This window comes from Kogia breviceps, chromosome 1, assembly GCF_026419965.1.
Source record: "Kogia breviceps isolate mKogBre1 chromosome 1, mKogBre1 haplotype 1, whole genome shotgun sequence".
Taxonomy (NCBI): Eukaryota; Metazoa; Chordata; class Mammalia; order Artiodactyla; family Physeteridae; genus Kogia; species Kogia breviceps.
The window spans coordinates 57,388,249-57,403,786 of record NC_081310.1 but is presented as its reverse complement, the minus strand read 5'-3'; the positions used below and the strand labels follow the sequence as shown (position 1 = coordinate 57,403,786).

At 47.3% G+C, this 15,538-nt stretch overlaps 1 protein-coding gene across 1 annotated transcript; it reads left to right on the top strand.

The window, feature by feature from the left end:
• Positions 1 to 14,316: 14,316 nt before the first annotated feature.
• Positions 14,317 to 15,312, top strand: LOC136793610 (Golgi-associated RAB2 interactor protein 4-like; the record flags this gene model as incomplete). Its single annotated transcript, XM_067026509.1, has 1 exon — positions 14,317 to 15,312. A coding segment is annotated over exon 1 (996 nt), but the record flags the coding sequence as incomplete, so codon positions are not given.
• Positions 15,313 to 15,538: the final 226 nt, after the last annotated feature.

Sequence of the window (15,538 nt, the reverse complement as noted above, 5' to 3'; positions counted from 1 at the left end):
AACCATTTAGAATAGCGCTCTGACACATGGGAAGCGCTCAATAAATGTTACCATTATTATTTCTTTTCCTCTGATACACTGCGCACATCAGCCATTTGGCATTGAATGCAGACAGCCTTGTGCTTTTGGTTGACTCTTCATATAGGATGTCCCAAGGCCAGAGAGCTGTCTTATATATCTCTGTGCTCCAAAACGCCCAGCACAGGCCCTCTCCTGGTGCATGATAATTACAGTGGGTCACAGTGGTCACCGCAAACCACAGCCTCCAGCTACAATTCTGCATTCATGTTGTCTTCTCCAGGTGGTGGGTTCTTACACAGATCTGCTGATGCAACTGCTGAGTGCTCCCCTTCTCTGCTGTGGGATGCGTGGTGCCCAGTTTTGAGTGATGAGAGCCTTTTACTCTCCTCTAGGCAGGAAGCCCCTCCTGCTTCCTGGGGCTGGGGGGATGCCTAGAGCGGGTGAGCGGTAGTGCCAAACTTGTTTTGTTTCCACTTAGGATTGGAGATACTGTGTGCTCCATATAAAGGCCTGCTTGGGCAGAGAGGAAGAAGCCGCCTCTAGACCCTTAGCCAGATTAAGACAGTGGGGAACACTTACCTCTGCTGCGCATGACCACACAGGTTAACAAGACAGGTTGTAGATGTTTGCGTCTGGAGTTCTTTGTGGCTTCCGTTTATATTTTTCCTGACTTCTCCATCTCTAGGAGTCAGGGTCAGGTCTTTCTTTAACATCTGTCTCGGTCTTGCACTAACCAGTGCTTGGCAAAAGGACTTGCTAGCAGTGCACGATCACTCCACGTGTATTGACTGACTTTCTGACAAATTGGCTCTGGTGGGGGGGGGGGCTCAACCAAACTGGATGTCGAGCAGATCTTTTTAAAAGCTGCGATCCAACTCATTGCATTCCATTAGTGGACCCTGCTGAAGCTATTCACAGATCACTCAGCTGTCAATAAAATCTAACGGCATATGCAAATGAGGGTGTTGGAGGTGTGAACGGGACCTGGGGTGGAAATGGCTTCTAGTTCCTCTAGGAAGTCTTCCTGGTTATTGGGGTAGGAGATAAAGCTGTGAGTAAAATGGACGCAGTTTGACAAAGTGAGAGGAGAGTGTGGTTGTAGGCCATAACCCACCCTTTCCTGGTTCAGGTCCTCACTTGAGTCATTCCAGGGTTCCCCTGCCAGCCCCTGAGAACATTCCAGTGTATGACATCTTTCAGGAAGCTAGCTGAGTTTCCTGGAGAACATCACCCACAGAGAGCCAGTCCACCACCTCCACCCCCCAGATCTTTCTTAGAAATCCTACCTGTCTGCAGCTAGAAATGGACGGAATAGAGGTGGAGGATTAAGCAATAACCAAATAGTGGGTTTGGGGTGCCGTGTTTACTATCTGGTTTCTTGTCAGGGCCCCTCGATGGCATCTACTCTCTGGGACAGGACACATTCAAATGAGAAATGTGAGTTGAGCCCAGGGGAAGGATGTCTGAGGGGCTCTTGGACACTCTGATCTCTCGCTCAGCTGGTGGAGTGGGGCTGGCACAGCCAGGAGCTCTCTCAAATCCTCACCTTCCTGTTTCTCTCTTGGGACTTTGAGAGGGAAATCTAAAGCGTGTGTCTCTGATTCATTTACTATGAACTCATCAAGCTGGTGCTTGGCAAGAGTCCTTGGATGTCTCAGAAAGGGCTTTTGGTTTGGTTTCATTTGTTTTTTGTGGTGCTTTTCCTTTGAAATAGGAAGTCTGTTTTTGCCAAGAGTACAGTGAAACACTAGATTTGAGGTTGGATCAGAGCACAAGAAGAAATTAAGATTTTCTCCTTTGTGCTTCCCAGTTTTTAACTGTGCAAAACAAGTGATAGATAACATTTAATTTTGCAAATTGGGTCCTATTATTATCCTCATTTTACAAATGAGAAAACTAAACCCAGAGAAGTTAAGTAAATTGCCCAGTCCACATAGCTAGCAAGCAGCAGTCTTATATACCTGCCGAGTACCAAGTACTACAGAATTTTGGGAGACTTAAAAAAATGCTGCAATTTTTTTTTAATCAGAAGAAAACAATTAATTTTAGGTCTGAAGAAGATGTTTTGACATATGATATTAATATATTTGACTTATACCAACACGGCCGTAAAAGTTTGAATTATTTTAGAAGCTGGCACTGTGTTAGGTACCAGGCAGAATTAGAGCATAACGGTGGCAGTTATTTGGTGCCACTGCCCTAGTGTAGGCTGACCATTAAGTGCAAAGTGATTCAGACACCACGTTATCCCCTCCCTGGGGGAGCCAGGCCCGCATCCTAACTCAGAGCAGCCTGTGCTTGACATAGTGCTACAAGGTTTGGACTAGGTAGCTTACAAGAGGCTTCATGGAGTTGGGAGTTGAGAAGAAAGAGGGTTAAACCCTCTTTAAGGAGGGAGACCGGAAAGTGGAGGCATTTTGAGGAATGGGGAATTCACTGGTATGGGGGAGACAGAGGCAGCTGATAGAGATGTTGTGTCAGTTATCAGTTAAAACTCTGTTCCATCATGACTTCTGAAGTTTTTTCTTCTACATTTCACATGAAGGAGCCACATTTAACTGTGACATTCCATCAGTAATATTTAAGACCAAATTGTTACTTAAACTCACAATGATTATCTTTTATAATAGAAGAGTCAATAAGACTTTTTTTTTGGTACACGGGCCTCTCACTGTTGTGGCCTCTCCCGTCACGGAGCACAGGCTCTGGACGCGCAGGTTCAGTGGCCATGGCTCACAAGCCCAGCCGCTCCGCGTCATGTGGACTCTTCCGGGACCGGGGCACAAACCCGTGTCCCCTGCATCGGCAGGAGGATTCTCAACCACTGTGCCACCAGGCAATCCCCAAGACTTGTTTTCGTTCACAGTTCTTTTCTGTTAGATACTAGTGAATTCTTTAGCATTTCATTCTTTAGCATTCTACCACTAGTTAGCAAATTGTCCAAAAGGTCATAAGAAACCATCTCACTTCCTTATTTTTTGCATCAAAATGACATACTAAGTATTGCAGCATGTTTTCCATGGAGCAGACTGGTGGTTTACAAACAGGGATCCCCAGAGCTAAGGCTTGGTAAGGATGCCTCAAAAAAAGGGAACGGCCAGGGCCTGGGTGCTCGGGGTCCTTCTCCTGCTTTAACTGAGCAAGATATATATATATACACATATATATGGATATATATATGTATATATACATACATAGGTATATATATATATATACACGTATATATATATATCATTTTATTTTTTATTGCACTTCACTTTATTGCGCTTCACAGATATTGTGTTTTTTACAAACTGAAGGTTTGTGGCAACCTGGCATCAAGCAAGTCTATTGGTGCCATTTTTCCAGTAGCATTTGCTCGCTTCATGTCTCTGTGTCACATTTTGGTAATTCTTGTAATATTTCAAACTTTTTTGTTATTATTACACTATGGTGATCTGTGATCAGTGATCTTTGATGTTACTATTGTAATTATTTTGGCACTTTTTAGTGATAAAATATTTTTAATAAATTTTTATTTTCTCTCTCTCTCTATTTTTAAATAAATTTGTTTATTTACTTATGGCTGCATTGGGTCTTCTTTGCTGCTTGCTGGCTTTCTCTAGTTGCGGCGAGCAGGGGCTACTCTTCATTGCGGCGGGCAGGCTTCTCATTGCGGTGGCTTCTCTTGTTGCGGAGCACGGACTCTAGGCGCGTGGGTTTCAGTACTTGTGGCACGTGGACTCAGTAGTTGTGGCTCGCGGGCTCTAGAGCACAGGCTCAGTTGTTGTGGCACACGGGCTCAGTTGCTCAGCGGCATGTGGGATCTTCCTGGACCAGGGCTCGAACCCGTGTTCCCTGCATTTGCAGGCAGATTCTTAACTATTGCACCACCAGGGAAGCCCCTTATATATTTTTAATACATTTTTTTAGACATACTACTTTGGCTTAATAGACTGCAGTACAGTGTAAACATAACTTTTCTATACACTGGGGAACGCCCAAAATTGTGAGACTCGATTTATTGCAATATTCACCTTATTGTGGTGATCTGGAACCGAGCCCACAATACCCGAGGTATATATAATATATGTAGAGCTTCTATGAAATCTTTCTTTCTTTTTTAATTTATTTATTTTTGTGTGTGTGTGCGGTACGCGGGCCTCTCACTGCCGTGGCCTCTCCCGTTGCGGAGCACAGGCTCCGGACGTGCTGGCTCAGCGGCCATGGCTCACGGGCCCAGCCGCTCCGCGGCATGTGGGATCTTCCCGGACCGGGGCACGAACCCGTGTCCCCTGCATCGGCAGGCGGACTCTCAACCACTGCGCTACCAGGGAAGCCCGAAATATTTCATTTTTGAAAAAGGATTTCTCGGGGGCTTCCGTGGTGGCTCAGTGGTTAACAATCCGCCTGCCGATGCAGGGGACACGGGTCCGAGCCCTGGTTCAGGAAGACCCCACATGCCGTGGAGCAGCTAAGCCCGTGCGCCACAACTTCTGAAGCCCAAACGCCTAGAACCCATGCTCCGCAACAAGAGAAGCCACCACAATGAGAAGCCTGCGCACCACAACAAAGAGGAGCCCCCGCTCGCCGCAACTAATGAAAGCCCGTGAGCAGCAGTGAAGACTCAATGCAGCCAAAAATTTAAAAAAAAATTTTTCTAAAGGATTTCTCGGAACTTCCCTGGCAGTGCAGTGGTTAAGACTTTGCCTTCCAGTGCAGGGGTGTGGGTTTGATCCCTGGTGGGGGAGCTAAGATCCCACGTGCGTCATGGCCAAAAAACCAAAACATAAAGCAGAAGCAATATTGTCACAGATTCAATAAAGACTTTAAAAACGGCCCACATCGGGATTCCCTGATGGCGCAGTGGTTGAGAATCGCCTGCTAATGCAGGGGACACGGGTTCGAGCCCCGGTCTGGGAGGATCCCGCATGCCGCGGAGCGGCTGGGCCCGTGAGCCACAATTACTGAGCCTGCGCGTCTGGAGCCTGTGCTCCGCAACAGGAGAGGCCGCGATAGTGAGAGGCCCGCGCACCGCGATGAAGAGTGGCCCCCGCTTGCCAAACTAGAGAAAGCCCTCGCACAGAAACGAAGACCCAACACAGCAAAAATAAATAAAATAAATTAATAAACTCCTACACCCAACATCTTCTTTAAGAAAAAGGTCCACATCAAAAAAAAAAAAAAAAAAAAAAAAAAAAGCGGAGGAGGGGGGATTTCTCTGAAAAAAATGTTTGAAAATCACTGCTGTAAAAACTTGAAGAAAGGTAAACGAGAACTCCAGGAACAAGTTTATTTATTTATACTCTGCCTATTCCAAGAGCAACCTAAAGTGACTTACAAGACTAGATATGACACAACAAGGGTTTTTTGCTTGTTTGTTTGTTTGTTTGTTTGTTTTGTTTCAGTAAAGAAGGAACACGAAAGAGGGGAAAGTAGTGGTGGGAAAAGTCAGATGTTGCCAGGGTAAGGTTTTGGCACCAGTGCCTGGGCTGAGGGGCTGCTGGCGGGTTGGGAAGCAGAGGCTGCAGCTGGTGGGCATGGTGCCCCAGAAGGGTCATGTAGACACAGCCATTCTCCACCTGCAAGAGGAGATGACACCTTGGGCAGGGCCCCGAGCTCCTCATGGATGTTCCTAGAAAATTCGTTAGAGTCCTTTAAAGGAACTTTAAGACCCTGGACAAGCACATCCTCCTCCCTCCTGGCAAGCAGCCTTATCCTCCCCTTCCCTGACAACCCACAGACCAGGGCAAAGGCAGGGCTCTGCCTGCCCACCTGGGTGTCTTCAGTCCTCTGCCGCCACAGCCCCCCCTCACACTACCATACACAGGCCAGCCACCTCCCCAAAAAGTATCGCAGAGGGACAAAACCCAGAACGTCATAAGCAAGGATCTCTGCTAAATAAGAATAGCAGGGACTTCCCCGGTGATCCAGTGGGTAAGATTCCGCGCTCCCAATGCAGGGGGCCGTGGTTCGATCCCCGGTCGGGGAACTGGATCCCACATGCGTGCTGCAGCTAAAAGTCCACGTGCCGCAACTAAAGATCCCGCGTGCCACAACAAAGATACCGACGCGGTGCAGCCAAAATAAATAAATAATTTTTTTATTTTTTTTTAAAGAATAGTGTGTTGACTCCATGCCAGACACTGTTCTGACCCCTTTGTATGTGCTAACTTCTCTGATTCTCACAACAACACTATGATTATTTCCATCTGACAGATCAAGGAACAGAGATGCAGCGAGGTTAAGGTCACTTTCCCAAGGGGATATGAATGGTGACAGTGCAGAGATTTGAACCCGGTTTGGCCCTATGCTCGTAACTACTCATCATGCAACCTCTCAGTCCGCCAACCCGTTCCAGCCAGCTGGCTGGGGGTAGAAAGTGAGTGATGCTCTCTGTCCCTGAGGTTGCACTTCTGACGTTTACCCTCAAGTGGACCTCTCAGCCTCATTCTGTTCTATCCTGTTTGGTGGCCACAGATGGCACTTTGCCCTCTGTCCAGCCATTCACTGGTGCTGTCGATTCCAAGGAAAACCCAAGGTTTGAGGGAGTGAGGGAGCTCAGGGCAGGCCTTCCTCACAGTGGAAGGCTAAATGTGAAAGACAGCATCATGGTTGGTCCGCGGTTCCATCCTATTGACAATAATAATTGTGACAGATGCCACTGACAGCAGGTGCTGCTCCAGACATCTTATATGCATTCTCTCATTTAATCCTCCAAGCAACTGAGCTGGCAGTTGCTGTGGGATTTCGCTGTGGGATGTGGGGATGGGGGTGGGAATTAAAGCCTAGAGAGGTTAAGTAACTCCCTAGAGGACACAGCGAATTCCCCTCTGCTTCCCCCCGCCCCCTAGGGCTGCAGCACCTCTGCTCTCTCCACGGTCACCGCCCCGTGCCCTTGTGCTTCCTAAACCCATTTGCACAGAAGTTCCTTCATGATTTCTCAGGATCTTTCTTTGCTTCTCCTCCTGCCTCAGACTGTCAGTTCCTCAAAAACCAGGGCTGTATTTACCAGTTCTCTTTATGGCCTCTCCTCTCCAACGCCAAGGGCCCCACGTGAAGCTTTTCATAAGGTGGACCCTAGTGAGATGCTCCAGCTTCTAATGCAGCTATCACTGCATTAGCAGCTGGCACCACTGGTAGAAATGCACAAATTAAGAAACAGCCAAAAATCTGCTCATCACTCCAAAGAACTCTTCACTTGCCTAGATAGGCATAAAGCATGTGTCTGTCTAAACCTTTCAGAAAAACGCCTACCCATGAGTGTCTAAGACCCAACCATGTAAATCATGATGCAAATGAGGCAGTAGCCACGGGGCTGGTTGCCAGTCCACACAGCCAATTGCATCTGCTCATACCCAGAGACACCACAATACTGGCAGGAAAACCCCACTCCTCCAAGCTCGTCCCTGCCCTGATGACTCAGAGATAACCGTGCAGCACTTTACTTGGCAGCCTCTCAAAGCAGCCTCTTAGCTTCCCTGCCAATCCTCCTGCATCCCCACCCCGACCCGGCACAGGCGGGGAGAGGTGATCACAGAAGAGCTGTTTCTGGCTGTCCTTGCAGGACAGCAACAGTGACTGCCCAGCCTTGCTCAGGAAAACACATTCATGTAACCCCGAGCAACCCCTGGGCAAGCAGCGGCGATAGAAGGAAACAGGCGTGAGCCTGGCTTAGGTTTGGGGAAAGCATCATTAACTTGAACAGTGCACAGACTTTGTGACAACGTAGTGATGGGACCAGAGTTTACTTTTGTACAGTGAGGAAACTAATTTCTTAGCAAACTAATCCAATTCTTTGTTCATTTGTTCAATGCATAGATAAGAACACACTCAAGGAGGGTTAGAAAGCGCCCTAAAAATGGCCAAGAAAAAAAAAATGGATAAGAGAATCCGTCATAGCACCCTGGTCTATGGGTGAGAATCAGGCATTTTCAAGCTGTTTCGAAGCCCTCACATGTAGCAGGAAAACAGACCTGTGAATCTTAGTGCTTCCCTCTTTGTTGCGGCAGAGTCACAGGACCTTCTTTTTTAGCCCTCTGTCACTCCACTCCATGATAATACGTATCCTTGAAAGAAATAAAAGCCCTTGTGCTTTACAATATTTAAATAATTTATTTTTAATTTTATTTATTTTTGAGGATGTATCTTTTAAAAATATTTATTTACTTATTTATGTATTTTTGGCTGCATCGGGTCTTAGTTGCAGCACACGGGATCTTTGCTTACGGCGTGTGGACTTCTCTCTAGTTATGGTGTGCGGGCTCCAGAGCACATGGGCCCTGTAGTTGCAACACGCGGTCTCACTAGTTGTGGCGTGCGGGCTTAGTCGCCCCGCGGCACGTGGGATCTTTAGTTCCCAAATCAGGGATCAAACCTGCGTCCCCTGCATTGGAAGGCGGATTCTCAACCACTGGACCACCAGGGCAGTCCCAGTAATTTATTTATTTATTTATTTTTTTATTTTTATTTTTATTTTTTTTTTTTTGCGGTATGCGGGCCTCTCACTGTTGTGGCCTCTCCCGTTGCGGAGCACAAGCTCCGGACGCGCAGGCTCAGCGGCCATGGCTCACGGGCTTAGTTGCTCCGCGGCATGTGGGATCTTCCCGGACCGGGGCACGAACCCGTGTCTCCTGCATCGGCAGGCGGATTCTCAACCACTGCGCCACCAGGGAAGCCCCCCAGTAATTTATTTTTAATTCTGTTTGCTCTCTCTACCTATGAGATGACCCCAAAGAATGACTTTTTAAAAGTCACTTTGGCTTTGGAATGTCCTAAGTCTTTGCCACTCAAAGTTTGGTCCACAGACTAGCAGCACTGGCATCACGTGGGAGCTTGTCAGAGATGCACACTTTCATCATCCAGATATCCTGGGTCAGGGTCTGCGGTTCAGCAAGATCCTCTGATGCTTCCAATGCAAATTAAAGTTTGAGAAGCACCTTGTTGGATATTATCTTCATGGGCAGTGACTTTCCTTGCAGAATTTTGCTTTGCTCCCAAGGATGCTAACAGGGGCTCGTCTTCTCTGAGCGTATGCGTTGTTCTGGGGACAGCCAGCCCTGGGCAGAGTTGAGGGCGGGAGGAGCAGAGAGAGAACAACCCAAGGACTGCAAGGACAGATCACGTAGGGAGTGTGTGCATGTCATGACCTTGGCAACTGGCCTCTAGATCAAGAGGAGCAAATGAGGGGAAAGAAGCCCAGAAAGCAGGCTCTCCCGGGAGGGCAGCAGCGGGGTGAGAAGAAGCACCTGTCTTGATGCAGGTGGGAGGAAGGAAGAGAGAAGCCCTTCAGGCTCAGCACAGTGACCCACGGGGTCTCTATTTCAGCCCAGCCCACAGGGTAGGTGGGCTAGGGGCCGAAGAATGGTCAAAGGCAAGGAGCCAGCCTGAGAACTGGACCCAGACCTTATCCAGATGTCCTGGCCTGTCCGCCCCTGACTTGTGCTGAGCATATGAGAGAAACAGGTTGTGATTCATGGGCAAAGAGGTCAAAGCTGGCCTTGCCTCCAGCTGACAGACCAGAGGAAGCCAGTGGGAGGGGGAGGGGGGTGTAGATGGCACCGACTTAGAGCCAACTGCTGCACGGGAAAACTTGTGTAATTTTCTCTGGAAAAATCCTGAGCCCACAGGATGAGCACAGCAGGAGCCACACCACTTTATACCCTTAAGAGATCATTCTAGTATTTCTTTCCTCCTCGGTGTTTCCTAGACAGAAGTCAGACCCCTGACTGTAGGGACGTATACTGAGCCCTTTGAGTTACCTGTTGAAGAAAGTCTTTCTTGACCTTAACGGGTGGGGGAAGCCCTCCCAAATCCCTTCACAATCTCTTCCCTCTCCACCCTTTTATATCCTCAGCTTAGCTGAGAGGTTTCAATGATCATGTGACAAGCTCTCAGCTACTTTTGTGGTACATTTTGCATACAGGCTAGCACTGCCTTTGGAATGTGGCATCTACTGTAAATTGATAGCTGAGTCAAAACTTTAACATTATATCTTGTGGTATGGGAAACAGAAAAAAAAAAACCTGGGAAAACCCTAAGTGCTTATCAATATTGGTTCAGTACACTGTAGAATACATGCAGTGGTTAAAAAGAACAAGGTCCCTTTTGATGTATGAACATGAGATGGTAACCAAGCTGTATTATGGGCAAAAGCAAGCATCTTGTATTGTCTTAGTTATGTCTAAAAGGAGAGCGAAAGACGTTCACATCTTGTCTTTATATGCATAGAATATTTCTGAATGTACATACTAGAAACTGGATTGTCCACTACTTCTAAGTAAGGGGCCTTAAAGGTCAGAGTTCAGGGGAAGGGTTAGCTCTTACTGTGTAGGGGGTCTCTGAAGTTAGTTTGTGGTTTTTTTTTTTTTTTTTACTGTAAGTATAGATTACATTTTCAATTCCCAAAAGATTATAGAGTCATTTAAAATGGTGATTATGAAAATTAATGAAGCAATATGGAAAATTTTATGATGTAATGTTAAATGAAAAAAGCAAGATTCAAAGTCATTAGGTACGTTCTGATTTCAGTCATGCAAAGGTAAGCAAACGAATGAAGACATGACGGACATGAACAAAATTTAAGAGTAGTTTTGTTATGGTTGCTGAGATTTTCCAAACTTATAAAAATTAACTTTATTGAAGTATATACACAAAAACGCACCCATTTTAAGTATACATTTGGATGAATTCTGACAAATTCATACACCCATGTAATCAAGTTACAGAACATTTCCATCATTCCCCAAAGTTTCTTTTTGCCCCATCCCATTCAGTCCTGACCTGCAATCAGTAATGTCACTAGAAATTAGATTTGGCTTTTCCAGAGTTTCTGATAAATGGAATCATACAGTGTGTACCCTTTTTGTGTCTTGGCCTTTTTGCCTCAGCATAATGTTTGTATCCATCCTCCTCTTCTTCCTCAGTAAATCCTGGGCAATGTACCTAGCTAAAAGATTACACTTCCCTGCATTCCTTGCAACTAGATGTGGTCATATGATACAATGATGGCCAAAGAAACATAACTAGAAGGGTCATGTGGGACTTCTGGAAGGCTCTGTAAAAGTGAGAGGCAGACCACCTTTCTCTTTCCTTCCCCTTTCTCTTGCTGATGGCCTGGAATATGGACTTGATGAATGGGGCTCCAGCAGCCATCTTGGAATATGAAGTGACCCTAAGGATAACCAGGAAAAGACAATGAGCCTAGGTCTCTGATGACACAGTGGAGCTGCCATACCAGCTTGACTCCCTTCCTTTCAGACTGCTTTTAAATGAGAATACATATATATCTTGTTTAAGTGCAAATCTTTGGCGTTCCAAATTATCTGTAGTTGAAACTAATGCTACTTACTCCATCAGCCTTCTAGCACTATCTGATGATTTTAAATTATGTATAAGTTTGATTAAAAAATAAATTTTAATTAAAAACAAGCTTTTATATCAATTCTGGCAAAAACAGTTCAAGAAAAACATCACAGACCGACATCGTTCATAAATACAGATACAAAAATTCTTGACAAAATTCTGGCCAGTTGAATCCAGCAATATGTTCAAATAATGCACCACGACCACATGGGGTTTCCCAGGAGTGAATGGCCAACTCAGCATCTAAACAACAATCAGTGTACTTGACCACATTAACAGAATGAAGGATTAAAAATCAAGTAATCAGGGCGTCCCTGGTGGCGCAGTGGTTGAGAGTACGCCTGCTGATGCAGGGGACGCGGGTTCGTGTCCCGGTCCGGGAAGATCCCACATGCCGCGAAGCGGCTGGGCCCATGGGCCATGGCCGCTGAGCCTGCGCGTCCGGAGCCTGTGATCCGCAATAGGAGAGGCCACAGCGGTGAGAGGCCCGCGTACCGAAAAAAAAAAAAAAAAAAAAAAATCAAGTATTCAGCTCAATAGATGCAGAAAAAGCATTTGAAAAACACCAATAATCCTTCACGATAAAAATGCCCAGAAAACTAAAACTAGAAGTGAATTTCTTAAACTTGACAAAAGGCAACTCTGAAATAAAACTACAGCTAACAACATACTTTATGGTGAAAGATTGAAGATTTCCCCTGAGAGAGGGAACAATGAAAAGATAACTGCTCTTAACCCATCTATTCAATTCTAGGCTGGAGCCTGTAGCTAATGCATAAAGCAAGAACATGAAATAAAAGTCACACAGTTTGGAAAGGAAAAAGTAAAACTTTCTTTACAGGCAGCATCATTGTCTACAGAGAAAATTCCAAGAAATCCTTAAAAAAAAACAAACAAAAAAACACCAAAACTAGAATTAGTAAGTGAATTTAGCAAGGTGAAAGGACACATGATCAACACACAAAAACCAATAAACCAGCACGAACAACTGGAAAATTACAATCTTACAAATCCCATTGACAATAATATCAGAAAGCATCAAATATTTAGGGATAAATTTACTGGAAGATGTGCAACACATCTACAGTGAATTTTTATAATACATTGTATAAGCCGAGAGATATTTAAAATGTTTAAATAAAAGACTAGATAGTATCACCCGCATGGATTAGAAGGTTTAAGATTATCAAATGTCAATTCTCCCCAAATTGACCTATAAATTTAATGCAACCATATTTGAAGACAACTATGGTTTCTAGACAATGACAAGATAATTCTAAATTAATATGAAATTTTAAAAATAATACAGTAAATCTAAAATTGAATAAAATAAGATTAATGCTGTAAAAGAGACACATATGAGATTGTACAATAGCACAGAGGAAGGAAGAATAGGTTCGATTAGGTAATTCAGGGGAGGCTCCTCAAAGGAGGTACCATTTGAACGGGCAGTTGAAAGATGACTGAGGACTTCCCACGTGGGCATTGATTTACTTAGGCTTTGCTGAGCATAAAAAACTACAACCCATCTCACTCAGTCAGGTAAGGGGCTTGCACGTGCAACTGTCCAGGAGAGAAGTCTCATAAGAAATCTCTGGTGAGGACTTCCCTGGTGGCACAGTGATTAAGAACCCACCCGCCAATGCAGGGGACATGGGGTTCGATCCCTGGTCAGGGAAGATCCCACACGCCGTGGAGCAACTCAGCCCGTGCACCACACCTACTGAGCCTGCGCTCTAGAGCCCAGGAGCCACAACTACTGAGCCCACGCGCCACAATGACTGAAGCCCACCTACCCGAGAACCCGCGTGCTGCAACTACTGAAGCATGCACACCTAGAGCCCGTGCTCTGCCACAAGAGAAGCCACCACAATGAGAAGCCTGCACACCACAACGAAGGGTAGCCCCCGCTTGCCGCAACTAGAAAAAGCCTTCGTGCATCAACAAAGACCCAACGCAGTGGGAAAAAAAAAAAAAAAAAATCCAAAAAAACAAGAAGAGAAATCTTTGGTGAGACCTCACGGTTTCTGGGCTTGGAGGGCAGTTCTGGATCTGAGGTTCCTTTCCTGATCTTAGCAGCCAGAACCCCTAAATAGTTAATGTAGTCTTCTGTCTGTCTCTATCTTTTCTTGCCTCCTCCTACCAATTTTTAATGTTATTATTAAAAATCACCATCGACGTTTACTGAGATTTTATGAAAGGACAGACTAAGGATCGCCACTGCCAGATCTACGTTATTCAATACAATTAAACCATGGGCTTAAATGGTTCAAATTTAGCCCATCATCATACATTCCTATAGATTTCATCCAGTAGCTAAATCTGGGGGAGGAAAAGAAAAAGGACCCACACAAAATTTTCCCAGTTGAAGACATTTTTATTCTAGTAGCCACCTCAGTCACTGGCAGGATGGGCCTGTCCTCCGCGGGGGCAATGGCACGTTTGGGAGAGGATGGGGGCCCTGCACTGGGCGGGCGGGGCGGGGCAGCTGGGGGATGAGGCAAAGGGCTATGTGACAGTGATAGGTCACAAAGGGCATCAGAGGATAAATAGGCTGTGCCAGGGCCTTAGGCCGAGAAAGTGGTTACTTCTCTCACTAGGACTGACGTTCACAGCCGCTTGGGGAGATAAAAACCCAGAAGCGGAAGTGAGCTGAGGCCGAGGGGGAGCCTACCATACCTCTCTACACACTTGAAGAGATTCAGCCTGGGGTCCAGCCGCCCTACAGTGTCCCCGCTGTGACCATCGGTGCCCCTACCCACACCCCTGCCTCTGGGAGACCCTGAGGCAAAGGTGGGGGCCTGTGGGCTGGGCTTGGAAGACCTGCCATAAGGCCGCCTGCGTGACACAGGAGCACCGCAGCTCGCTCTGCTCTTCGGCTCATTAGGCCGAGGGAGGGAAGAGCCAGGGGCCCGCCTTAACCACGCTGCCTGGCAGTGATCGAAGACAGCCATGAGTGGGGACTCTCTGCTCCCGTATCACACGGCCCAGAGCAGCACCGGACTGGGCCTGTTCAAAAGCACCATGGGGGAGCTGCAGCAGCAACTGCACAACGGCGAATACGACATATTCAAGTACGCGCCGATATTCGAGAGCGACTTTATCCAGATCACGAAGAGGGGACACGTGATTGACGTGCACAACTGTGACTGCACGGTGACCGTGGGCATCGCATCCACCAGCCCCGTCCTCCCACTCCCAGACATCATGCTGCTGGCCCGACGGCCCACCGGCTGTGAACAGCACGCTGAGCACAGCCAGCCCACCAAGGGGAAGAGCCACAAGGTTGCCAAGACCTTAGAGCTCACCAGGCTCCTTCCCTTGAAGTTTGTGAGGATCTCCACGCACGATCGTGACAAACGACAGCTGCGCGTGAAGTTTGCCATTGGCCGCTCCTTCTACCTGCAGCTGTGTGTCCCTCTGGACGCGCAGGAAGACCTCTTCGCCTACTGGGAAGAGCTGATTTACCTCCTGCGACCACCATTGGACGGTCACAGCCGCACCTACGCTGTTCCAGCCGGGGACATGATCTGCAGGACTCTGTTCGAGGAGGAGGAGGAGGACGGGAGGAGCCCGGCAGTGGAGGATTTCCAAGGAGAGTGGGATGAGGACCAGGTGAGCATCAGGAGCCTCCACACGCCCTCTGAGGTGGCCGCGGTCGGGTCTGCAGCTTTTGCTGGCGGGGAGGGGATCCAACTGGACTCCCACAAGCCCGATACCATGTCCGATGTGGCCACTGCCAAAGCAAAAGCTACAGTGCTTGACAAAGAGTCAGCATCGCGGGCAACGACAAAGGTGGAGACAGCAGGGGTGGCAGGCGGCACCGCAGCGGGTGCTTTGAGCGTGGCAGAGATCCAGTCTCCTGCCCCCGAAGAGCAGAGCACGGCCATAGCAGCCACAGCCAGCAAGGGTCCAGGAGCAAGTAAAACCAACACAGCCACTGGGGGCACTGCGGGGAACAAGACCATCCAAAAAGCAGCCGGCCTGGGCTCAGGCAGCCGGAGAGCCACTAGAGACGACCAAAAGGAGAAAGGCCACGGCAGCCCGGGGGACAACAAGCAGGGCACTGCTCACAAAGCCATCAGCCGTGCTCCCATCACCAACGAGTCCAGGACCTCGCACAAATCGGGCAGGAGCTTACCTACAGCAAGTTCAGGTTCCATCACCAAGAGAC